Below are 24,975 nucleotides of genomic sequence, written 5' to 3' on the forward strand. Positions count from 1 at the left end.
TTAACACAGTTTTCGTCAATTACCTGGTAGTCTGTTCTCTGTGATTTAAATGCAACTGTTTTCTGAATATTTTTAACATGTTGCAAGTGTTACTTGGGTATTTACATAAAGGCTCATTTATAAGAGAGCAGACAAATATCTTTCACTTACACACCATTTTATGTTCCATTGGTTTTCACGTCACCATCGTCATTTGGGGAGCGTTCATAGAAAATTCGCAAGTTTGCTGTCAAATGCCGCCAAAACAAATCCGTGGCCGATACCGATCTGGTGATGTACAATCGTATAGTATATAAATAAATAGTAACAAAAATACACAAAAGTAATTCTTCGATTGATATGTTACTTAATCAAAACAGTATCCTTTATGTAATTATTCTGTTTGGTGCAACACAGTTGGTTAATATCTTTGTCCTGTTTGCTCCATTGGTTTCAGCTGTTGAATTCTATGCGTTCTGTGCTTCGTCTCTTGCAGCCGAAAAGAATTGCAACCACCGTCGACGCAGCAGGAAACAGCAGGATGTTTTCTTCTGGACAGGGCAAAACCAAGACTTATCCAACAACGTTGGAAGGCTTTGGATACGGATTTAACGAAGGTTTGCTATATAAAATAAAATATGAATCGGCCGGTCATGTGTAACTTACGTTGAATTTCGTTTTATTTTGCAGAGGGTAAATTAAGGCAGATAGATAAGGACACCGGTAAATTGACCGATAAAGCTTTCGACTTCAACATCTACACCTCGGCACAGGAAAACCAAGCTCATTATGAAGCCCTTGGTGAAGTAATTACTGAGGCGATATACGAAAGGTTGGAGAAGACTGTGGGCCTGAAGAAGGTGTTTTTACCGGATGATGTTCCCACTGAGGAAGCAACCTTCATATTCAGCACTCAGGAGAAACTGGACAAACCGAAAAAGCTGCTAGTTTTGATCCATGGCAGTGGGGTGGTACGCGCTGGACAGTGGGCAAGAAGGTTAGTACTGTAAATATAATTCTTGGGCGTTTTTTCAAATTGCCGTATTTGCCAAGGTATTTAAAATTTACAGACTTCTAAAAGGTTTTCGGAAGTAAATTCGCTTTACGTTCATGGAACGAGAGTAATATTTTCCTCTCCACTTGAGAGGACCACATTCGGGGACTTTGAGAATCACAGTTTTCCTAACTATAAAATATTTAATCGACCACAGAGAATATTGCGTGAATAGTACTGTGCTTTCTGGATGACGGTAGGTTTTCCGGTTTGGAAGAAGTCAAGTCGATAAGCAATGCTGCCACTTACTTCTTGATTTGTATGCAACTTCATGACTACTGTCCTTAAAATATTTCAAGCCGGTGGACGGTTTCAGAACATATGTAGCATCGCACCCGTGGGAATTCCGGACTATAATAAACAGACTAGACTGCTTGTTAGACTTGCAAAGGCGATAGTTCAGATAGTTCAGATATTAACTTCGGTCACTAGAACTGTTACAAGTGTGCAATAAAGCATAGATTGTCGAGAGGACATCATGAGAAGTGGGATAAATTATCAAATTTAACAGGAAGCAAGGGTTTGGATGCCGATTTGCTGACTCGTCTTCGCAATTAGATAACTTGTATAACGTTTGTATGAAAATATTGCCATAATACGAGATTTGGCAGAAAGACATTTGGTGTAATTTCTACTGTGAATAATTTTATGAGTAACTAGCTGACCCGACAAGCTTCGTATTGCCACAAATTGAACTATGTTGTAAATAAATCGTGAATCTCGGAAGACCTTTGTCACAATCTCGAGTTTTGCAAGTTTCTGAGGAGTTCATGGGTGTTTTAATATACAAATTTTCCTCACATTAAAGTAGAAAACAACTCCCCCCATTGCTTAGTCTGATAAAATAGAGCGGATAGCATTTAAATATTCGCCATCATTAGAAACCATTTCGCCGAATACCATTTTGCGGAACACCAATTCTCGGTTGACCATAACGCGAAATATAGAGTTTCGCGGAATACCATTTCGCGAAAAACCTTACGCGGGATGTACCATTTCATGGAAAATCTTTTCCTAGAAAGTACCATCTCGCAGGGGTTACCCAACTGAGGGAAAGTAATAGAGGAAAGTAATGGTAGATCTAGGAAAATAAATAAACCTAGATAGGGGTGATCTCTACGGAGGGCTGCCCCCCGCAGTGGCCGGCGCTTCCGTTACTATTGATAGTTTCTGGTGGTCTTGTTATTGACTAATGTTTTATGAAAGAGTCTAAAATTTCTCGAGCTCGATTAGGTTTTGAGTTACCCAAAAATTTGTTTTATTTGTATGACAGTCCTTATCCCCCTACCACAGTGAGGGTGAGGGGTCTCAAACCATCATAAAAAAAAGTTTTTGCCTCCAAAACCCCCCACATGCCAAATTTGGTTCCATTTGCTTGATTAGTTCTCTAGTTATAAGGATATTTGTATTTCATTTGTATCGGAGCCCCCACTATTGAAGGGGAGAGGGGTCATAATTCCCCTCCTAAAGAGGGGAGGTGTCTCAATTCACCAGAGAAAAAAAAATTGCCTACAAAAACACCCACTTGCCAAGTATTGTTTCATTTGTTTGATTAGATCTCGAGTTATGAGGAAATTTGTATTTCATTTGTATGGAAGCCCCCCCCTCCCCCTCTTAAAGGGGAGAAGAGTCAAAATTCCCCTTCTAAAGAGGAGAGGGGTCTCAATTCACCATAGAAAAAATTCTTGTTTAAAAAAACACCCATATGCTAAATTTTGTTCCATTTCCTTGATTAGTTCTCGAGTTATGATGAAATTTGTGTTTCATTTGTATGGGAGCCCCCCCTCTTAATGGAGGGAGGGTTCTCTAACCATCATAAGAACCTTCCGTGGCCTTAAAAACCTCTACATGCAAATTTTCATGCCGATTGGTTCAGTAGTTTTCGATTCTATAAGGAACATCCCGACAGACAGACAGACAGAAATCCATTTGCATATATAAGAATAGCGAATTCATAAATTAACCTGGTTCAGGTTGATTAGCCCTCAGTTTTAATCGAAGTGCTGTCAAAGCGTTCATAAATTAACCGAGATCGCTTCTCGGTTAAACTGACGACATTCAGTTTGAAGCGCAGGTTAAAACTGTCTAGCATTACGGTTTACGGGTCGATCTGTCAATCTGTTAATCCCAATGCTGGCTATTTTGACAGGTCGAATTTAAAAAAGTACAAAGGTCCATGCTTAGTGGCACGGGCGCAGGCTTGAAGTAGGACTACGAATGTAGCGCAATTCGTCTCCCAATGCTAAAGCCGGTGATTTTTGTATGAATTTCATATATAGATGCTCAAGTTGCGCATTAAAAAATTGTGTTCTTAGATGTGAGAAATTCATAATTTCAACTCTTCAGCTAATTTATATGGTGGACCTGAAAAGGTCCGTTTGTTAATCTCTAATTCTCAAATTTCTGACTCGTAGTGTCCATTGTCAACTTGAATAACACAAGGAATATTCGAATAATTTTTAATCGAATAATGTCAGCACGAGTAGTTGAATTAATCGAATAGTTTAATTAATCGATTAGTGCAGACAAGGCTCACCGATTAATCGGTAATCGAATAATTGAAAATTTCGGGCATCACTATTCCCACCCATTTAAACCCTTCTGCTTCCGCGACCAAAATTTGAGTTTTCTAGCTTATTTAATATTCTATTATAGCAGCTTATTGTCAATTGCAAGTAAAATTGTACCATCCAAAGTGCGATATCGCTCATAAAGTGCTATTTTGCATTAAATCGTTTCGATCTTCGGCGCACTTTTTCGTTATCTGCCAAGCAATAAGTGCGCCGAACAGACCGAAACGATTTAAGCTAAAATAGCACTTTTATGAGCGATTGCGTACTTATTGATTGGACAATTTTCCTTGCAATTGACAATAAAAGATCGATGTTTCGAATCCAACACGGTCGGCGTAATTTCCACTCCACACCAAACAATAATTGGCTGCTGCCGAGTTTTGCCACCTTTGCCGCGTCCGGATCCGGACAGGGAGATAAAATCGTAACTCTCATTATTATTTGTAACCCAAACAACGCGAAAATGATGCCATTCACAAAATCAATTCAACTGCTTCATATACTTATTCAGTAGTTCTTAAAAGAACTGATTGTTTTCTACCAGCTGTTAATAATACAAATCGAAGAAATTTACTGCTTGGCAGCAGCTTTTTTCGAACCGCATTCTCCGTTAGAACAACTTCTTTTGGCTTTGGAGTTTTCGGTGCCTTTGTTATGGTCTTCTTTGACTTAGTAATCTTGCTTCTCGCTAGCAAGTTTGGTAGGCGAAGGAACCGGAAGCGCCAGTTCTTTGTTTGGACCAGCTTTCTCTTGTTGAAAACTAACTTCAAAGCCTTTTTCACGAATGTGTCCAACCTTGAAACGTCACAATTGTAGCTGGCGGCGATATACTTCTAGACGGCTTGCAACGAGGATCCGTTGACTCTTCGGTTTATTGGCGTCTCACTTAGTGAATTTGGATGGCTTCGTTGCCTTATTCCGGGGAAGCAGCTGAAGCTCAACGATTTTCGAGCGGATTCTATAGAGCGTAAATTAAATACAATCAAACTTTGATCCCTTTGATTCAAAGGGAATTTAATCCATAGCTCTTCTCCTATATATTTCTGTCATCCGTGTTAGGGAAGCACTGGCGTGAGAAGGCAAAAATTTTTAGCAAAAATAGAATTAAAGCAACGTCATGAGTTAGAAGATCGCATGGTGAGTCACCACATATTTAACGTTTTATAGATCAAATCAGAAGAAATTCTTCATGATTTAAAGAATCAGCGACATTTGGAAATTTAATTAAAGAAATTTAGTATACAGAAAATTTTCATCTCTTCATAAACAAATTCGTTCGTCCTAAAAAGGACGGGTTGTGGTAAATTATGTGGTTGAAAATCCGGCCAGCAGAATGGCTTGAATGTTTGAAACAACACCTCCCAGGGCAATGGTGACAATGGTTACCGAACAGAACATTTTCCATTGATTCAAGCTCTTCCGCTCCCGCAACCAAATATTCTAATACAGCTGATAATAGATCAATGCTCCTGTACCAACGCGTTCGGCGCACTCTACACCAAACAATGATCCGCTGCTGCCGCTGCGCTGCGTTTTACCAGTTTGCCGAGTCCAGTGAGGGAGATATAACCGCAACTCTCTGCTGTCTGCTCTATACCGTACCGATGTCAATGCGAAAATGATGCCGTTCGCCGGCTTACTTCTGATTATATACCAGAGCAAACGGCAGCAAGTTGTAACAAAGGCGGATCAACGTAGGGCAGAGAATCATAGACACGAAAGAAAGGCGGTACAACGTACAACGAAACCGTACATTGTTTGAACCAAACCGGTGTCCGGTGCTTCCTTAATGAAGAGCTACCAGTTTTTGCAGAGCAACCTAATATGAAGCATCGGGTATGAAATGGGGAAGGCAAATGAGGAGCGTCCAATATAGCTCTAGCTGTCCCAAGCCCCTACCTAGCGCCTCCACGTGGCCATACCCGGCAATGCTCTATTGAGTAGCCAAGCTAGGAGGTGCAATACTGTGTGGTTCCCGGCTGCCTGATCTCATAATCGAGGTTTTAGGCAGACGGTGGAGCCACACGATCTGGTTAATAAGTAAGCATAATATAAGTTATTTTAATTATTTTTTTCGTTTTAGCTTATGAAGCATTTACTGCTTTATAGTGAAAACTTTGGCCAATATGAGTGTTAATACTGCACATGGATATTGGATACCAGAAGAAAAATTAAATTAATTATTAGAAGCACTTATGGAAACTAAAAGGACGCAACTCTATTCCATTCGAAGGACTGCTAGTGAGATTGTTCTATTTTTACCCATATTTACCACATTTCATAAATAAACTAGAATCTAGAACTAGAATAAACTAGAAGAGGGAGGGACCATCAGAGCACTTGTTTGAAGCGGTGGGCCTAGGGAGAGTGAAACAGTCAACTTTCTAGGGTTAATCTTGGCCCGATTAACAACACATCGTGGATAATGAGCGGGCTCTTCTCCCCACCTGCTGGAGTCATTCTGCATTAAGACGGTTTATTCAACGATTGTTTCAGGTGATTTAGCCCTTGGAAGGAGATTCTCTAAATCCCTGGTACGTGTAAGTGATGTTGCTTATCGACCAATTCCCTTTTGGCCCTTCATACAAGAGTTGGGAAGCATGACCAATCGTTGAATATGTTCAACTCTTTTTGACATGATAGGCTCATTGCTATGAACGGATGTTCTGCTAAGGCAGGTGGTAGTACCATATATTCATATATATTCAGCAACCTAATATGAAGCATCGTCTTCATGCCACCGAAAACCAGTGGAAAGGCCGCAAAGCGCGATAGGAAAAAGAAGAAGAAGCCACGCCACTAGGAGAGCAACGCTATTTTCTTTCATTTATTGCCGACAGGGATGGCACGGCAACGGGCATGGCAGACGTGCACTCACTGTTGTGTGTGGTTGTGCTGGGTGACTTTGCCAAGCGCGCCGTCTCGGAAGGTCAGGCTTCTGTAACTATACAACAATTAGCCCTTTTTAGGGCCTAATATATAAATGAAGATGCAATTCGATTTTCTCACTAAACGCTTAGCCTCGAATTACGAAGTGGCGCAGTTTTCTTTCGCCAGATAATGTGGCTTACTCGTTTCATGCTTTTAGAAAGAATCTTAAATTCGTATTATTTTGCATGTGTAGGTATATGAACAATTTTGTTCAGAAATACTCTTCGGAAGGTTTGTCTTAATACAGTTTAAACATGTAATTTCTGACGGGCTACTTCGAACGCTCATGCTAAACTGCCAACATCACTTTAAAATGTGAGAAAATCAATTTAACTGCTTCGTATACTTTTATTCAGTAGTTCTTAAAAGAACTGATTGTTTTCTACCAGATATTAGTAATGCAAATCAAGGAAATTTACATCTAGGCAACAGTTTTTTTCGGGCACCTTCTCCGCTGGAACGATTTCCTTTGACTGGGGCTTTCGGTGCCTTTGCTACGGTTTTCATTGGCTTAGTAGATTTTTGTTCGGGGGCACCCGCATATTTACTCCAGCAGTACAGCTTTAATCGGAGCCGCCTTTGCAGCAGTTAGCAAAGATATTGTTTTCGTCCGTTTTATCAACCTTGAACAAATCGGAAGCGCCTGTTCTTTTTGTTTGGACCAGCTTTTCGACAGCTAATTTCAAAACCTTTTTCACGAATGTGTCCAACCTTGGAACGTCACAATTGTGGCTAGTGGCGATTTACTTCTAACGGCTTGCAGCGAGGATCCATTGATTTTACTGGGTATTGATAGTAGCAATAACCATATCGTTCGCTGGCGGGCGAGTCGGTTACTTCTTCGGTTTGTTGGCGTCTTGCTTGGTGAATTTGAATGTCTTCGATGCCTTATTCCGAGCAAGCAGCACCCACTGAAGCTCAACAATTTTCGAGCGGATTCTATAGAGCGTAAATTAAATACAATCAAAGGTCAGCTTAACCCATAGCTCATCTCGTATATATTTCTATCATCTGTGCTAGGGAAGCATTGGCGTGGGAAGGCAAAAACATGAAAATAATGAAATAATGAATATACGTCTAATATTTTCTCAATTATTAAACGTCTGTTTGGAAAACATGGAATCTATTGTATTGTTATGGATTTTTTGAAAAATTTCCAATCGATTGATACCAATATCTCTAGAATCTGTTGACGGATGACTGAGTTATAAGCGTGCAAACCATAACCACTTTTCGTTACATGTTCCCTTTTCGTTTTTCTAAAGTGCACCCCAATATAGAAATCAAAGAAGTAGTCCTACTTCAAAACATGGACACCACTATAAAAATGGGCTCAATTTAGCCGCAGCGACTTCATCATTTCTCGCAACTATAACTCAAATTCAGTAGCGTTTTATTAAGACCAAAATATACGCCGATATTCAGTAAATATTATTCTATCAACTGGTATAAAAATCTTGTCTCGAATAAATATAGTTTCAACGTAATTCCTGAATATTGTTCAGGCTACCGCTTAATGGGTTGGAAATACCGTACCGTACCCTATGTACCGTACAGAATATGTACCAAAATATTGGAAAAATCTGTACTTTTTTTGATAAATCTGTACATGTGGCAACACTGCTCTTTCCTTCAACCGACATATCATCATTTGACAATTGAACCTAGGCGGACTTGATGTCCTTAAAGTAAACCGTTAAAGAAAAGAGTGCAACCATCCGTTCCCTTCAACCGATTATTTCGAAACTGAAGTCTTATGCGAAAACGTGATAGACGGACGAAACTGAAGACGAAAACGAGGTAGACATAGCATGTGATATAGAAATTTTCGAAGTGAAAATTGAGTGGAAAATTGCACCCAAAGACTAGCGACAGAATTCTTTACATACTTCGATTCCGTACCCTGCAAGTAAATTTCGACAATAAGTGTGTTGGTTTAGTTTCAGTCGACTTTGTTCCGATCTGTTGGGAGATATTTTTTCTTAGCCGAAGAAAACAAAGTCGCAGGCGCATTAAACTGTCGTCACGGACGAAAGTATATGTTATTCTATATGTTATTCTTACTGACTATTTTTTTAATTAATTTTGAACGCTTAGCCATTGCATGTTTACAATTTCTCTTTGTTGATGTATGGCTTATTTTCTGGCTTTCCATGCCCATCTTTTTAGTCTTATTATCAACCATTCGTTGGAAGCTGGAACACAGATCCCGTACATTAACAAAGGCAGAGAACTAGGCTACGAAGTCCTGTTGACTAACACCAACGATAACTACCGCAAAATAGGCTCCTCGTCCAAAGGAATCAAGGGAAGCCGAAACCCTACGGAGCACGCCGTGTCCGTGTTTGAAAAGCACGTCATCGGTAGTAATCCACAGGCAGTAGCAATTGTTGCTCATAGCTACGGTGGAGTTGTAACCGTAGAGTTGGCACAAAAATTTCCGAAATTTTTCAAAGAAAAGGTGTTTGCTGTCGGATTTACCGACAGTGTTCACTCGCCGTCGCTCGTTCCGGAACCTCTGATTGAGGTAAGTAGCATATTATCGCATCGGAAGTAATAAAATTGCACTGATGGTTTTCTCCCTTTCGCTCCGGCAGATCGGCCGCAATTGGGTAACCTCGAAAGAGCCACTCGACACGACGCTCACCATTTCCAAACACGACCTACCGCGATACTCAGCAGGTAAGCCCACTAGAGCACGTGTTGCTTATTGTTTAATTGGCCAACTCGACTTATTTGCATGATATTTGCTCATATTCTCTGCCGTTTAGAGGGGGTAAATTTTCCAATTTTGCATAATGTAATTTTATTCGAGTGATTAGCTTCTCAACGTTAATACTGCTTATAATCCTCGCATTTTCCCCATGCTGCGGTGTGATCAGTTCAATTGTAGGGGTGTTTTATTATCAGTAACGCATTCTTTATTTCTTGTATTTCTCATCATTACAAGGTCATATAAAACATGAGATGACATCCTATTCGTGCATGGATGCGTTGTTTAAATTCTTTGAACAAAGATACGAACAGTTTGCCAGGAAAGATGCCGGACCGGATTCCAAGAAACCGAAAAGTGAATTGTAACTGAAGGGAAATTCTCCCCAGTTTGCACGCTGCCACCTTCTTTTGATAAAGTAAACCAGCAAGCACCAACATGCTGTATAAAATTTCAGATTGTGCGAATAAAATTAAGTCCATAAGTAAAGTAAGCCAGTATTGTTCTTAGTCGAGTGTAAATTAAAGTATCACTTAATCCTTATTCGATTTTGTCGTTGGTGGCGAAAGGCGGTCTTGCTCAGCGATTTGGTTTCGGCTGACGGTTTGTTTACGCAACAATTACTCAGACGGTTATCTAGATTTACACTGTAAGAACGAGGTAACAGCAAAAGAAACTGCCTCCTTCCAGGCAAAGCGGAGGGTTTTCTTACTGAAGAATCCCATTATTTCAGATGGGCACTATCGGTGTGTACATTACAACAAAAGGAATACAAAATGAGATCTGCGGTTAAATCTTTGCCAGTTTGTCCTTCTTATCGGGCGGCTATTTGGAAGCACCCTCCTCAGCGAAGAAATTTGCAAATTGAGCTTTTATTTGTAGCGTAGAGTAACAAGAACTGGGGATAGTTCTTTGTTTCGTGGAAATTATAGTTACTGTTGGTAATCTTTCAGACCAGCGCGGATATTTATTCAGTGAGCGAGAAAATGTTGTAATGTTTATTCCGATCCGTAGGCTGGAGAGTACCCAAATGGCAATTGAGTTGTAAATCGGCATCGTAAATTGCTAAATTTTGAAATGCATTGTGGCTTATTGAGTTTTCGGTCCGTTTTGTATTGGCTGGGAGAAGTTTTGTTAGATTAGTTTTTTTTTGTTATACTGGCCGGACTCGATTATCCGGGGATTCGATTAACCGGGGATTCGATTATCCGGGTTTTTAGACTGGATTATCCGGGTGAAAAAAAATTTATTTTTTTCGATGATTTATTTTAAACCTCAATGTTATAGTTTTCATGCTACATAATGATTCCAACTTCACAAGTATTGATACACCTTCCTAATGCTACAAAATTCCTTTCTTATATTCCTTTTATCGGCGAACAAAGCAAAAATAAATCCTGCGATGATGGAATCAATTTTTTTACTTAAAAATCATCATCATCATCACCATTACCATCGTCATCATCATCATCGTAATCATCAATAAAAAATATTGCAAAAAGGGAATTTTATGACTTTAGGGGAGATTGATCAGTAATAAAAAAAACGATTATAATACCTAAATATTGAAAAACATAACATACAAAAAATAATATGGTACCAAAAAAAAATTATCACTGGAAAAAATCGTAAGAAAGGAATTTTCTGACTTTTGGGAAGATAGATCAATAATAAATAAAACATTTTTGATACCTAAGTCAAAAAACTTGACATGTCTTAAAAAAATTTTTACTGCAAATTATGATTCGATTATCCGGGTGATTCGATTATCCGGGCTGAAAATAAAAATTGTCACCCGGATAATCGAGTCCGGGCTGTACATTAACAAAGGTTTAAAAATTGGAGGCAAAACGCAAAATTGATTTAAGGCCCGGAGTACAGAGTCTTATATACCAATCGATAGGGTTCGGACTTAAGCAATGTCTGTATGTGTTGTGTGGGATGCTTCGTTTTAGTTGTCTTTTTCTCAGAGATGGCTAATTGCTTCATTGTCCGACTTTTCGGTTAGAAGTCATAAACAAAAATATAGATAAACCAACCTCGTGTCTTTTTTGTCTTGACCTTTATTGAGGTCTGGCATATAATTTATGTGTTATAACGGTAGTTTTTTACAATCGATGGAAGGGGCGGTGAAAGTAATTATTGACACAAAAGTGTTGACAGAACGCGACAAGGCGTAAAGGAAAAAGAGTGGAAGCAATGCTTAAGAAGTTTTGCACCGTTCCTGTATACCCAAGTCGGGGATCCGTGGACCCAACCAAGCTATAACCGGATTCGAACCCACTTCTCCTCAGTGATGCCAGGTTTTGTTGAAGAAAAAGTCTGGAGTTTTACCATTTGTGTTTTTATCACAGAAGACAGGGTTTTAATTTCGCTTCAAACTACAAAAGAAGCGAATTTAATCAAATTTTAGGTTCAAATAAAATGTCGGTTAATTTGTGCTATTCATATAAAGGTTTGTTAGTATAAAATGTTTGTTAGTTTTGCTGAAAAGTCTATATCAATTTCGATATGTACTGTTTTCTGATATACTAGAGTTCCTACACACTTGGGAAAAGGCACGGAATTCGGCAAAATTTTGCCGAAATCTCAACAGCCAACCGTTCGGTAAATTTGTTTATGTTACCAAACGTTACTAAGGATCCGTAAGTGTCGATGTGAACCCTCAACATTTTTACCGGACGCTCGGCTGTTGAGATTTCGGTAAAATTTTACCGAACTCGGTGTTTTTTTAAGTGTGTAGAGCAGTTTTGTCACTTTTGTGCATTTTTTTACCGTTTTTTCGTTATCGCCTTTTCGCTTATATGTTTTCGTTTCTTCCTCATACTTTCAGTCTTTTTGCTCTTTATCCACAGTCTTTTCGTCATCTTTTTGTCGTTTGTTTGATTTTTTTTGTCGTTCTTTCGTTGTATTTTTCGTAGCTGTTGCCGCCCTTATTCGTCGCCGTCTTTTTGTCATCATTTTGTTGCCTTTTTTGCCTTTCTACTATATAAATATATAGTATAAAGGTATAGAAATCACTTGGAAAACCGGAAATGGAAAGAAGGTCCTGCGGGCCGAATGTCATATACCATTCGACTCAGTTTCGAAAACTGAGCATTTTCTGTGTGTGTATGTATGTGTGTGTGTGTGTATGTGTGTGTGTGTGTGTGTGTGTATGTGACGCTTTTAATCTCACTCACTTTTCTCGGAGATGGCTGGACCGATTTTAATGTTCTTAGTGTCAAATGAAAGGTCTAGGTGTCCCATTGGTCGCTATTGAATTTCATACTGATCGGACTTTTAGTTCAAAAGTTATGTATAAAAATACGAAAAATATGGGAATTCATTATCTCATAGGTCTCTTAACCGATTTGAACAAAATTGATTGCATATGAAAGAGGAGCCTTTCAAACCCTTAACTTCCAAATTTCATGACGATTGAACTTGCAGTTTGAAAGTTACATAAAGAAATGTGAAAAAATAGTATTTAAAACATATTTATGTGACATATAAGCATTAATTTAATGAAAAACATGACACATTTTATGATTATTTGAAAATTAATGCTGAGATCTATCAAACGAAACTGAGTTATTTAAAATCGGACGCTTCATTCAAAAGTTATTCAAATTTTAACACTTAAGCACCGTATATTAAACCGTTAAAACGTGTGAAATCAAAACATATCAATCAAATGTTGATTGTATTCAATGTATGAGATGTGTGTGATGTATGTGTGTATGTATGTATGTATGTATGTATGTAAGTATGTATGTATGTATGTATGTATGTATGTATGTATGTATGTATGTATGTATGTATGTATGTATGTATGTATGTATGTATGTATGTATGTATGTATGTATGTATGTATGTATGTATGTATGTATCTATGTATGTATGTATGTATGTATGTATGTATGTATGTATGTATGTATGTATGTATGTATGTATGTATGTATGTATGTATGTATGTATGTATGTATGTATGTATGTATGTATGTATGTATGTATGTATGTAAGTATGTATGTATGTATGTATGTATGTATGTATGTATGTATGTATGTATGTATGTAGGTATGTAGGTATGTATGTATGTATGTATGTGATGACAATTTCCAATTTTAAAATTTGCATTGAAATTCAAGAAAAGTGAGAAACATGTCAATTGTCTGAAGTTTTTGAAGCCTCTTAGTGGAATACGAAATTTGAAATTAAAGAAAAGAAAACACTTTTACCGACTAAATTCCACTATTTGATATTTATTCGCGACAGATACGTATACGCTTTGAAATAAGACACTGATGAAGCCTGCACGTCGAAGGCGAACTACGTATCTGTTGCAAAAAAAAATATTAAATAGTGGGATTCAATCGAAAAGTTTTTTGCTTTTTTCGATTTCAGATTTCAATTGTCATTTTGTTCACTTGCTGTTACTCACAATTGTACAAGAAAAGCAAAAAGCGTAGAAATGCAGTTAATTTAAGCATATAGGTATAGTGGTATATAGGATTAAAAATACTAGTGAGTTAATTTTTCCAAATAAATTTATACAAATTTCAAACAAATTTTGCGCATCAATAGATACTTGTTTCAATCAATAGATACTAGAGCTCAGAAATATTATGTGCAAAATAGGAAGTAAATATTGCACGGTAGTAACTTTGTAAGATTTGTTTTCGTTAGTGACATTTTGAAGGACAGATGTCTTATGTCATGTATCATGTTTTAATAAATAAATCAAAAATGACAAGCACTGGAAATCATATCGATCATATTTCCCATTCTCAAGCATGTTTATGGCGCAGCTTTTGCACTATTGTTCGACCTCATCTTGTTTTCCTAACCTTCTAACATTGTAAAAACGATGCGATCATGCTAATCAAGTCTATCTTTTCATGAAAGTACATTCAAAAGAAGCTTAAGTTTTGATTTTCAAGCAAAAATTATTATCTGAAAGAGCGCCAGCTAAGAAAAAGTTCAATTTCTCTTTTTCATATCTAATGCTCTATTCATTTATTTTTTCTAATTCAGATATATAGCAAAATTGAAGCCAAGCAAACTAATAGTAAAATTTTGAGATTAATAATTTTGTTGTCGATATCCTTTTTCTTCAATAGCAAAGTATAATAATAATTTTTCTGGATTATTTTTCAAAGATGCTAACTTTTGAACGCATGGTATTAATATCAAAATATCAAAAAATCTGCTTTGAACACATGATTCATATTGTCAATTCAAAACAAGTTTCGTATATGGCTCTGAAGCCCGAAAGTTAAGACCGTCTGTAGACCCGTTAGAGGGTTAATTTCTAATTTTCTATATATATATTCATTCAAGTCTGCAAAAATTATCTTTTGTGTTTACATTATTTCTCGATAAATCACGTAAATATTATAAAACTAAATAAGGTATTCATCAAGCAACATAAATGACGCTTACAAGTATTTACGCACCCAAGGAAAGAAAATATAATTATTCTACGCAATACATTGTGAATTTTACTGGCAAATAAGGATTTTGAGGAATACGGAACGCATATTTAAAAATATAGTCAAGTTAATTATAGATGTTCCTGAGCAATTAAATAGTGATTATTGTGGCAGTAGAAAGGCTAGGTCACGCCGCTAGGTGGATTAATTCGGGTTTTGTATTCGTCGTCTCTTTGTCATCCCTTGCCGTATTTTTGTTGTCTTTTTACCATCTCTACATCGTGTTTTCGTCGTTTTTTGACATCTGTTTTGCCATTTTGTCGACGGCTTCTTGCCGTTATTCTGTTTCTGTTTTGGCGTCTTTACATCGTCGTTTGGCCGCCTTTTCTTCATTTTTTGTCATCTTTTAATCATCTCTTGTCTTGTTTGTTGCCACGACAACAAAAATGTCACCTTTAATTGTCTTTTCGTTGTCATTTGCTCGTTAACCGCTTTGAAATATTTCTTTACCACTAGCGTGCCCAGACCTGAACAGAAGGTGGGACGCAAGCAGAATATTACCAAGTAATTTTAATTTATGTATCAAAAAAAAATCCAGTCTATTAGGTTAACAACCCTAAACTTCGGAGTTTCTTTATTATAATATTTTTACATTAAATTTTATAGAGAAGATGGGATGTGTGTTCCAGTCTGTTCCAACCCGTGAAATTTAATATGGATTTGAAATCATTCCTAAAATTGAACTTTAGACTAGACATTTAGATTAGCATTTGGATTTGACTTTTTGTTTAAACTTAAATCAAAATTGGACTTCAAACTGGCCCTGAATTGGAAACTGCAATTGGACTTTTAGTCTAATATGAATTGGAATTGAATTAAATTAGATGTTGAGCTTAAATTGGACTTGAAGGCAGACTTGAAATCAGAATTGAATTTGACTTGAAGTTGGACTGGGCATCGGATATGAAATTGTACTTAAAATTAGACTTTAAATCGAAGCTGAAATTGGAATTAGAATTGACTTTGGATTAGTTTTAAAATGGGACCTTAAATCGGGCTTCGAATTGTATTTACTTTAAATTACAGTTCCAATTAGTCTTGATAATGGTCTTCAAATTTGAGTTGAAATTGGATTTTAATTAGACATGAAATTGGATTTAAAAACCGAAATTATATTGGACTTAAAATTAGACTTGAATTAAACTTGAAATCGGAGGTGAAATTTGAATTTAATTTACCACGGAATTGGACTTAAAATGAATTATTGGACATGCAACTGTTCTTAAATTGGACTTTGAAATCGCACTTGAAATTTGATATAAAATTAGGTTTGAAATTGGATATGAAATTGGACCTGAATGGGACTTTACAATGCACTTGAAATCGGTGGGGAACTAGAAATTGAAACATATTAGAAATTGGAATTGAAATTACATCTTAATTGAATTTCAAATTGCAGTTGCCATTAGAATTGTATTTGACCTTAAAACTGGATATTAAATTGCACTGAAATTGAACCTGAAATCGGAGATGAAATTGGAATTAAATTAGGTTCGGAACTGAACTTAGAATGGGACAATTAATTGGACAAGAAATCAGACCTAAATTGAACTTGAAATTTTGTTTTGAAATTAGATTGGAAATTGGACATGAAATTAGGCTCGCAGACTAGAAATTGACTTTAAAATGAAACATTGAAATTGGACTTGAAATTTAACTTGTGATTCACTCTCCAAATCGTACTAGAAAATTGACTCAAATTGGTCTTGAAAATAAAGTTAAAATTGGACTTAAAGCAGAATCTATTAATTTACTTATCGTATTATTCTATGCCGGGCTATTGAATTGCTAACTCCGCAAATCCAGGTTGCGGTATTGAGGAAATATTTGGTTATAAATTTAATTTGTTATAGAAAGTTGTTGTCAGTGTATTGGTTTAGACTTGAATTTGGACTAATTTACGCTTGAAACTTTATTTCAACTTGATCTGGAAATTGGACTTAAATTTGACTTTGAAATTGGGCATGAATTTGGAGTAATTTAGAAGTTTTAGAAATAAAATAGAGTTTTACTTGAAATTAGGTATAAAATCGGACTTAAAAAGAGAATTTTTTTTATTTGGAGTTGGATTTAAAATTTTGCTTGAAATTGGAATTGAATTAGATTTGGGATCCCAAGTAACAATTTGCGTTTTATTACACTCTTATGATGGCATTTAAGATCAAAATTGGTCTTGAAGACCACCATAAGAGTACAAGAAAACTCACATTTTTGCTTGGGATTGGGTTTGGATTTGAAACTTTGCTCGAAATTGAATTTAAAATTGAAATTGAAACTGAACGTACATTGGATTTGAGATTAGACTTGGAAGACAGAATTTGAATTTGACTTAAAAATGGAATTAAATTAGACATTGGATATAAAAAGTTTCCCATGCTGGGAACTTACTACCGCGACCATTTTTCTGATTTATTGTGGTGATAGCCTAAATTAGACTTGAATTTGGACATCGAGAAAAAATTGCACTCGAAGTTTTAATTGAAACTAGGATTGACATAATTAGTAAGACCTCATACGTTTTCATTTTCTGTTCCTTTTTTCCCCTTCTAGGCTCATTTTTTGTTCTTTTTTTTGTGTACCGTTTTCTTGTTTTTTGCTCTCACTTTTCTTACGTTTTTCCTTTTCCTTTCTTTTATTTGTTTTCTGTCCCGTGTTTTCGGTTATCGTATAAAAACAGAAGGTCAAGTTTCGCTCCTAGGTTTTACTTTGCTTTTTTTTTAATTTTTTCTTTGGACCAAACCATTTTTCCTGTTTTTAATTTCTTCTTTTTCATTCCTATTTTCCCTACCTATTCCCATTTCCATTTTGTCCTATCTCCTTTTTCCTTTTAGTTTATATTTATATTTTTGATGTCTTTTTCCCGTTTTACTCGTTTTCTCTATCAGTTTTCATTTGTTCTCTCGCTATTCTGCTTTTCCCTTCTAGTTATTCTTGTTTGCTGTTGTGTTTTTCCTTTGTTGTCTTCCTCTTTTTCTTTCCAATTTTCCCATCTTTTCTGTTGCGTTTTTTCTTTTTGCTATTTTATTGTTCTACAGTTGTCGGCACAAGGCAGTACAGACTAATTGTATCTTAAAACTAATTTACATTTTCAATTAACCTTTTAAATTTAGTTTTAATAATATTAAAACCGAACACATGACTCACCTCTTTAAATAACCTACAGGAATAATGTAAAGGATTTTTCTGGCCATTCTGGGTTCGATTAGCTGGAGTCCAAAGAAACGTTAGATTCCGAACAATTCGACGAGGCACGTGCAGATTTATTTCTTCTAGGCGGATAACTACTATCGATAATTCCCATTAATTTATTGATTTTTTTTTATTGATTTTCCCTGTGTGATTCCAAAATACTTCAAACTAAGGTGCAGTACAGCGTTTTTGCGTTCCTCTTTCCTTTATTTGTTTCATTTTCTCTTCATTAGTCTCTCGCATTTTTTTTGTCGCTGTTTCCTCTTTCTCTATTTTTCCTGTCCTGTTTTTCGTTCTCTTCAGTTCTGATTTTCATGTTGGTTTTCCTGTTCTATTTTCTGTTACGTTTTTCGCTTTTTTTTCTTCCACTTTTAGACCCGTTTTTCCTCTTTTCCAATTTCATGAACCCCCCCCCCCCCCCCTCCGCAGAAATCACATCTGTCTAGGTCTATTCCTTTTCCTAGGTTTACCGTCCTCTAGTTAGTTAAATGAAAAGCGGCAAACCCGCTTTTTTAATCTGAATCAGTTAGGCCTCTTACGACTTGGTCGCGCTGGTCCTTTAAGCTATGAACTGGTCGAAGTGTAGTTCTGGGCCTCCATACCAAAACTATGAATTATGGCAAACGTACATTATGGTTCCCGTCCATTATTGCAAACATACATTACGGCATTCGTCTGTATGGCTCCCGTCTATTATGGCAAACATACATTAAGGCATTCGTCTGTATGGCAATCGTACGTATGGCAACCGTCCGTATGGCAAACGTATATATGGCTGATGGGGTGTCGTCATGCCCTGGCGGGTGTTGTGGGTTCGAATCAGGTTATAATCTCAAATTCGACTCATGCACCTTCTAGCATTGGACAAAAGGTAGGAGTCAAAACAGCTACTTGTTAAGCGTAGCTACCTAAACCCACCCCCCCTCTTCACCTTTTCGCTCTTCCCCCTTCTTAACCAAAAAAAAAAATCATTTCTTTCCCCTACCGTATCTTCATTAATTGTAGAACCATCGTTTCAAAAAAAAATATCAATATATATGTTTGACCGCATTTCAAGGTCAAGACTAAAGACATGAGATTAGTCGTTTCATCTCGTTTTCTTCATTTTTTTTCTTTTTTGTTCTCGTTCCACATTTTTTTCTTTATGCTTACGGAAGACAAACGTGCGCTTGCGGTATTCAAATAAGGTAGGCCAGCCAAGTCGCAAGGATGCTGGACAATAGAGCCGCTCAAAGTGTTTGATAGCTTGACCCGATTGAAACTAACATGCGAGCAATGCGAGTCTCGAGACGCTCGACAAATCGGCGGCGGGAAGCCCGGGTCCGAGTACAATGGAGGCAAGCTGTTGATGCGGCGTCAACCACCTCGGCTGTAAGCTGCTGAGAATGAGAGGAAAAAAGTGAGAGTGAGAGTAAGAGCAATAAAGAATGAGAGACTGAAAGATATAGAGAGGCAGTAAAAGTGAGAGAGAATGAGAGATAGAGTGAGAATGAGAGAGAGAATGATAGTGAGAGTATGTGTGAGAGAGAGGGAGAGCAAAAGACCGCGAAAGTGAGAGGTAAAAGTGAGAGAGAAAGTAAGAGTGAGAAAGTGAAAATGAGAGACAGGGGAGAGTGAGAGTGACAGTAAATAAAAGTAAGAGTACGAGAGAGAGCGAGAGATGAGTGAGAAAGAGAGGGGAGGGAGGGAAGGACAGAGAGGGGCGAGAGAGTGAGAGCAGAGAGATAGTGAAAGAGAGAGAATGGTATCCTGAGGTAGGACAAGACGCAAAGGGGAAAGAGCGGAAAATTTGATGATAACAGGATTATTTGAAGCACGCTTATAAGGTTTGTAGTTTGTCGTTTTTGTTAAGCTCTGGAGATCTGGAGATCTCTGGAATAGAAGCGGTTTTTAAGGCGAGCAGATTACTATCGTTTTCCAAATAACTTTACTATTTGATTCGCCCTTGAACCTTGAACTGGTAAAATATAAACTCTGTAAGGGCTATGTAAGAGCTATAGATATCAAGCTCGCAAGACCCACCGGTATCCACATCCAGATGTGACTATTTTTGGAATAGAGATAAAGATACATTTAAATTAACCTCTTTTTCTCTACCTTACCTAGTTACCTAGTAAAAATCATAAAATACAATACCATGAATTGTACCGAAATTAAAAAATCCGAAACAACTTGAAAGGATATTTAATTATCTCGTATTTAACCTATCCTGTCCTACGCGCATACAAAATTCATACATAAAAGCCAGTTTTTTAGTTATAATAATTGACTTCAACTTTTCTCCAAAAAATTCAATTTGCAGAAAAGTACGGGTCAAACAACAAATGATTTTAAAAATTTTCAAACAAAAAAGAAGTAATTAGATCGCTTGAGCCGTTCTTGAGCTATTTGTGGCACCGATTTTAAAAGAATGATTTCGTGAAAAACGCGATTTAAGTTTTCATCCGCTTTTCATTCACGTAAAAAAATCTGTAAAAAAGGATTGAGAATTTTTGGCGAAAATATAGCGCACTTACAATCTTTTCGTGATACATATATTATAAATATTCACTTCAAGGTCTAAACCAACCATCGATGATTTATTTTAGAGAAAAATTTCTTTAGAAACAAAAAAATCTAATAAAAAGGAAATAAACAACAATGAGGATTTTTGAAATGTTCGATTCTCATCGAAAAATCAGGCATCCACTGAAAGTCACCTGCATTTTCACGCAACGATGACTTCGAAACAGTTAAACAAGTAATATGATGAAATATTGATAAAGGGAACTTCTCCTCCCCTGCTTTGCGCTGGCTGTGAAGCAAATGTTGTGTGCTCAAAATGTAACAATTAGTGTGTCCTTTTTACTTGTTTTTCCTACATGCATTGACTGACAGCAATAACACCCGTTGCACATTGACATCCTGCTTCACGCGGCGCACCGCATGTAGGGTGAAATGTCCTGTCAAGTCGGGAGTAATTTATGGTCACGCTTCGATTGCACTTAATGTGAAATCTGTGTTTAAACTGTAATTACTGTCGGTGGTATGGGAAATGTGATTTTGTGTTTCATTTTTTCAAACTCAGTTTACACACTCACCTGCAATTACATTTGATTAATTTTTTCAATTACTTTTTCCTGACTTTTCGGATGACGGAACAGCAATTTATGAGGGAGCAGTTTTCGGAAGCGCTGCAGCGCAACAGAAAAGGGTTCAACTGACAATCAATGCCAGTGTGTGGGAATTTTTCAGAATATCCTTTTACAAGGCGCAGTTGCAATTTTATGATGTTTTCATGAGAATAAATGCCGTACCGGAACTGTAATAAGTTGCAGTTATAATGTAATCAAAATCATAAAAATATTTTCAACGATTATAATTAGTTTAAGGGAAAATTATTCAATTCACTCTTCACTTAGAAAAAAAAACTTTTTCAAGAAAAAGTATAATTCTGGATACAAAATTGCATTTTGTCAAGAGGGAATGGAGATATTTATTTTCACTGCTCAATGAGCCCCGAGCAGCACCGGGTTCGACAAATTATTTTCCCTGATTATAAATGACCTGCCCTGACCACAGGGTGCCCCGGGAGAGATGAAGAACCAGAGTAAGGAGGCGTCAGCGCAATCACACCTGAACTGATGCGCACGACGCACTTCTGCTATGGAGCTGCTATGGCTGGCCGGTCGAAGATCATTACTCACCAGTATCTTCCAACCGGGTTAATCAGCAGACTTTTTCCGATATGATTTAAAAATCGAACAAACAACGAGGCGGTAAACCCGGCGAGTTTGTGTGGCATGCATACGGCATACAATAATAAAATCAACCAGCCAAACCAATAGTACGAACGAGATTGATGACCCTCGCTCGGAGGTGATGGTTACTAATGGTCGAAGCATAATATATTTTATTCGGAACAACAGAATTTGATAGTTCTGCTTGTTCTTGTTTCACGTCGTAGACATGGTTCCTTTGCATTCTTTTCTTTTTTGTTTCGAGCAAGTACCCATTTATTTATAATTTAGAATACCTACTAGATAACGGAATTCCACACATCAATTGCTTTGATCCGTCATATGGTGCTTCTTCATCAAATAATGCAACTTTTTTAAAATCATCTATATCCACTCTCGCATTAATATTTATATTAATCGATTTGTCACATGCTGGGAAAAGTTAATTATTGCAGCAGATTATACGGTTTGATGGGAGTTACATTGTAGAAGCTTGCATTCACTTGCAAAAAAGACCGTTTCATCAATTGATATAAGTGCTTGCAACCGACCTTTCCGTTTATCCGTTTCGATTCCCCAGTCAAAGCGACGCAGTAAAATCGATACATCTTCCGGTCTTAATAAACCGATTAGAACTACAATATTTAACATTCGATACCCGGCGAGCCAAACGATTCGACTTGTTCGATGACATTAGCCGACTTCTTTCCTGCTGCTGCTGCCGTTGATGATCGTGTGACTGAATTTCCTAGCCATGTGTACCAATTGCAGGTTTCTCTCCGCCATCCTTTTCCACACAACGACGATGACGGCGACGACGGCTGCGTCGTGTAGTTCGATATCAGCTTTCACATAATTCCGATATTTTATGGCATCGAAAGGCTCTTTACCGCCCGCTTGCCATTTCTTCGGTACACTTCTCGGACAAGCACGGCTTCCTGCGTGTTTTCGATGCTATCGCGCAAAAAGGAAGCCTAAAGTGTCTTATGCTCGTTTTGTGCATATTAATTATGATTTTTATTGTTAATTTATCGCACCTGCCCTCTCGGTTAGTCCCCGCCTGTCGCAAGCTACCAATGAATGTATGCCTGTGCATTAGAGCAGCCAGCCAATGTTCGTGTAGAACTTTGAAGTTCGACCGCAAATCTTCGAGTGGCCGCCGGAATGGAACCGAACGGCAATGTACGATTTTATCGGTAGTTTTGATTTTCAATTAAGAGCGCCATTAAACTGTCACCTTCCGGTGCCCTGTGAGCGATTTTATGGCTGCTGGCCTTTCCCAGCAAACTGTCTATAAGTTTTGCTCTCAGGGCTACTTGGGATTGGGATAGGTTCGATTTATGTGGTTTGTAATCCATCGGTATGAGCTTTTGATTCATGCTTACTTTTCTCGATCTCCTTTAACGCAATTGGTTCTGGTGTTTCTCAATTTTTCATGTGTAATGGTAATATTCTAGCAGTCCCATTTGTCGTCCAATACTTTGAACATGAGGTGTAACCATTTAGATGAATTTATTGAACACAAGAACGTTTTGGGAACAGTTTTGATTTGCTACGGATCTGCGAAAGGTAAAAGGCACACCAAAAAGAGGAGATAAACTTTGGACACTACCTTATTCAATTGTCGTAGATTCACCTCGGAACCCTTTTTCGTTCGAAACAGAATTTCACAATCACCGTGTTCCTAGTTCCTTGGCCATCTTTCGTCCAGATTGATCTCGTTTCCATCGAATTCGCTCTCTTACTCGTTTGTTGGCTTCCGGTGTCGTTGTAGTGCGTTTGCGGCCAGGTTTGGGGAGTATTTTCCAAGAACCGGGTTTTTGTATCGCTTGAATACGTTCGTTTCAGCTTCTTTAAAATACCACGTCGCTTAAAATTTTTCAAAAACTTATCACAAGTTCCCTTTTTGTGTTTATGATTACCACGACTCTTAAACGAATGAAAATTCAAAACAATTTTCAATTAACTCGGTTGTGGATTACCGCTCTCCAAGTCTCCAATTCTTTGGACACCGAGTACTCTCCACCAGATCTCGCTCCACCTGGTCTAACCATCTTGCCCGCTGTACTCCTGGTCGTCTTGTTCCTACCGGATTTGAGCCAAACACCATCTTTGTAGGGTTGTTGTCCGGCATTCTTGCAGCATGCCCTACTCATCGTATCCGTCCAGCTTTAGCCACCTTTCGGATACTGGGTTCGCCATAGAACTTTGCGAGTTCATGGTCCATCCTTCGCCTCCATACTCCGTTTTACTGATTACGTTCCTGATAATACGCCTTCAAATCTCGCAGCTGGTATCATTGTCCGCCGTTACCAGTGAGCCAAGGTAGACAAATTCGTCGACTGAATCAAACTCATCGCCGTCGATCAATATACTACTGTCTAAGCAGCGTCGGTCGCCCTCGGTTCCGCTGGTTAGCATGTATTTTGTGTTAGACGTATTTACCTCTAACCCAATCTTTTCTGCTTCGCGATTTAGTATGGTGTACTGTTCAGCCACCGCCACAGATAATATCCATGTCATCGGCAAAGCAGACGAATTGACATGAGAGACCATCACCTTGACGAAGCCCACTGTGTGATTCGAATGAACTGGACAATCCACCCGAAATCCGAACACAGCACCGAGTACAATCCATCGTAGATCGAATCAGGTTGATGAGCTTCCTGGGGAAGCTGTTCTCATCCATGATTTTCCACGATGGTATCCTATGCGGCTTTGAAGTCAACGAATAAATGGTGCGTGGGAACTCTGTATTCACGGCCCTTTTGGAGGATCTGCCACAGTGTAAATATTTGATTCGCTGCAGACTGACCTTCGACGATCAAGTCGGCTTGATAAGTTGCCATAAATCTGTTCGCAATTGGTGATAGTCGGCGGAAAATGATTTGGGACAGTACTTTATAGGCGGCATTGAGAACAGTGATCACTCGATAGTTCTCATAGTCCATCTTGTCGCCCTTTTTATAGATCTAGCAGACACCCCCATCTTTCCACTCCTCCGGTAGCTGTTCCGTATCCCAAATTCTAACAATTAGCCGGTGCATACAAACGGCCAGCTTTTCTGGTCCCATTTTAATAAGTTCCGCTCCGCTGCCATCGTTCTTAGTTGACTTGTTGTTGTTTAGCTACATGATGGCCTCCTTAACTTCGCTTATGGTTGGAGCTAACAGCGCTTCTCCGTTTGTTGCACTGCCGAAATCGCTTTCCCCGCCGCCATGGTTCTCCGCCTGGGCGCCATTCAGGTGTTCATCGAAGTGTTGGTTCCACCTATCGGTCACTTCACGATCGTCCGTCAGAATATTGTCATTCTTATCCGGACACATTGCGGCTCGCGGCACA

General features: G+C 37.9%; 1 protein-coding gene across 2 annotated transcripts; it reads left to right on the plus strand.

Moving 5' to 3' along the window:
- The first annotated feature begins 241 nt into the window (after positions 1–241).
- On the plus strand, positions 242–9,729 carry LOC128743178 (FAM172 family protein homolog CG10038). 2 transcript variants are annotated; one of them, XM_053839704.1, is made up of 6 exons: positions 242–322; positions 437–596; positions 670–976; positions 8,707–9,064; positions 9,135–9,219; positions 9,488–9,729. In XM_053839704.1, the coding sequence occupies exons 2-6, from the start codon at positions 449–451 to the stop codon at positions 9,616–9,618; spliced, it is 1,029 nt and encodes a 342-aa protein (XP_053695679.1). In that variant the 5' UTR covers positions 242–322; positions 437–448; the 3' UTR covers positions 9,619–9,729. The 2 variants fall into 2 exon arrangements, with proteins under 2 accessions (XP_053695679.1, XP_053695678.1); XM_053839703.1 differs by having other exon boundaries at positions 292–399; positions 476–596.
- Positions 9,730–24,975: the final 15,246 nt, after the last annotated feature.

This window comes from Sabethes cyaneus, chromosome 3 (genome assembly GCF_943734655.1).
Source record: "Sabethes cyaneus chromosome 3, idSabCyanKW18_F2, whole genome shotgun sequence".
Classification (NCBI taxonomy): Eukaryota; Metazoa; Arthropoda; class Insecta; order Diptera; family Culicidae; genus Sabethes; species Sabethes cyaneus.

Excerpts from the sequence above, each read along its gene's own strand:
- LOC128743178 (XM_053839703.1), top strand. The coding sequence starts at position 340 with ATGTTACTTAATCAAAACAGTATCCTTTATGTAATTATTCTGTTTGGT. Across the intron at positions 977-8,706 it reads GCTGGACAGTGGGCAAGAAG|TCTTATTATCAACCATTCGT; the intron begins GTTAGTACTGTA and ends CCATCTTTTTAG. Across the intron at positions 9,220-9,487 it reads CCTACCGCGATACTCAGCAG|GTCATATAAAACATGAGATG; the intron begins GTAAGCCCACTA and ends CATCATTACAAG.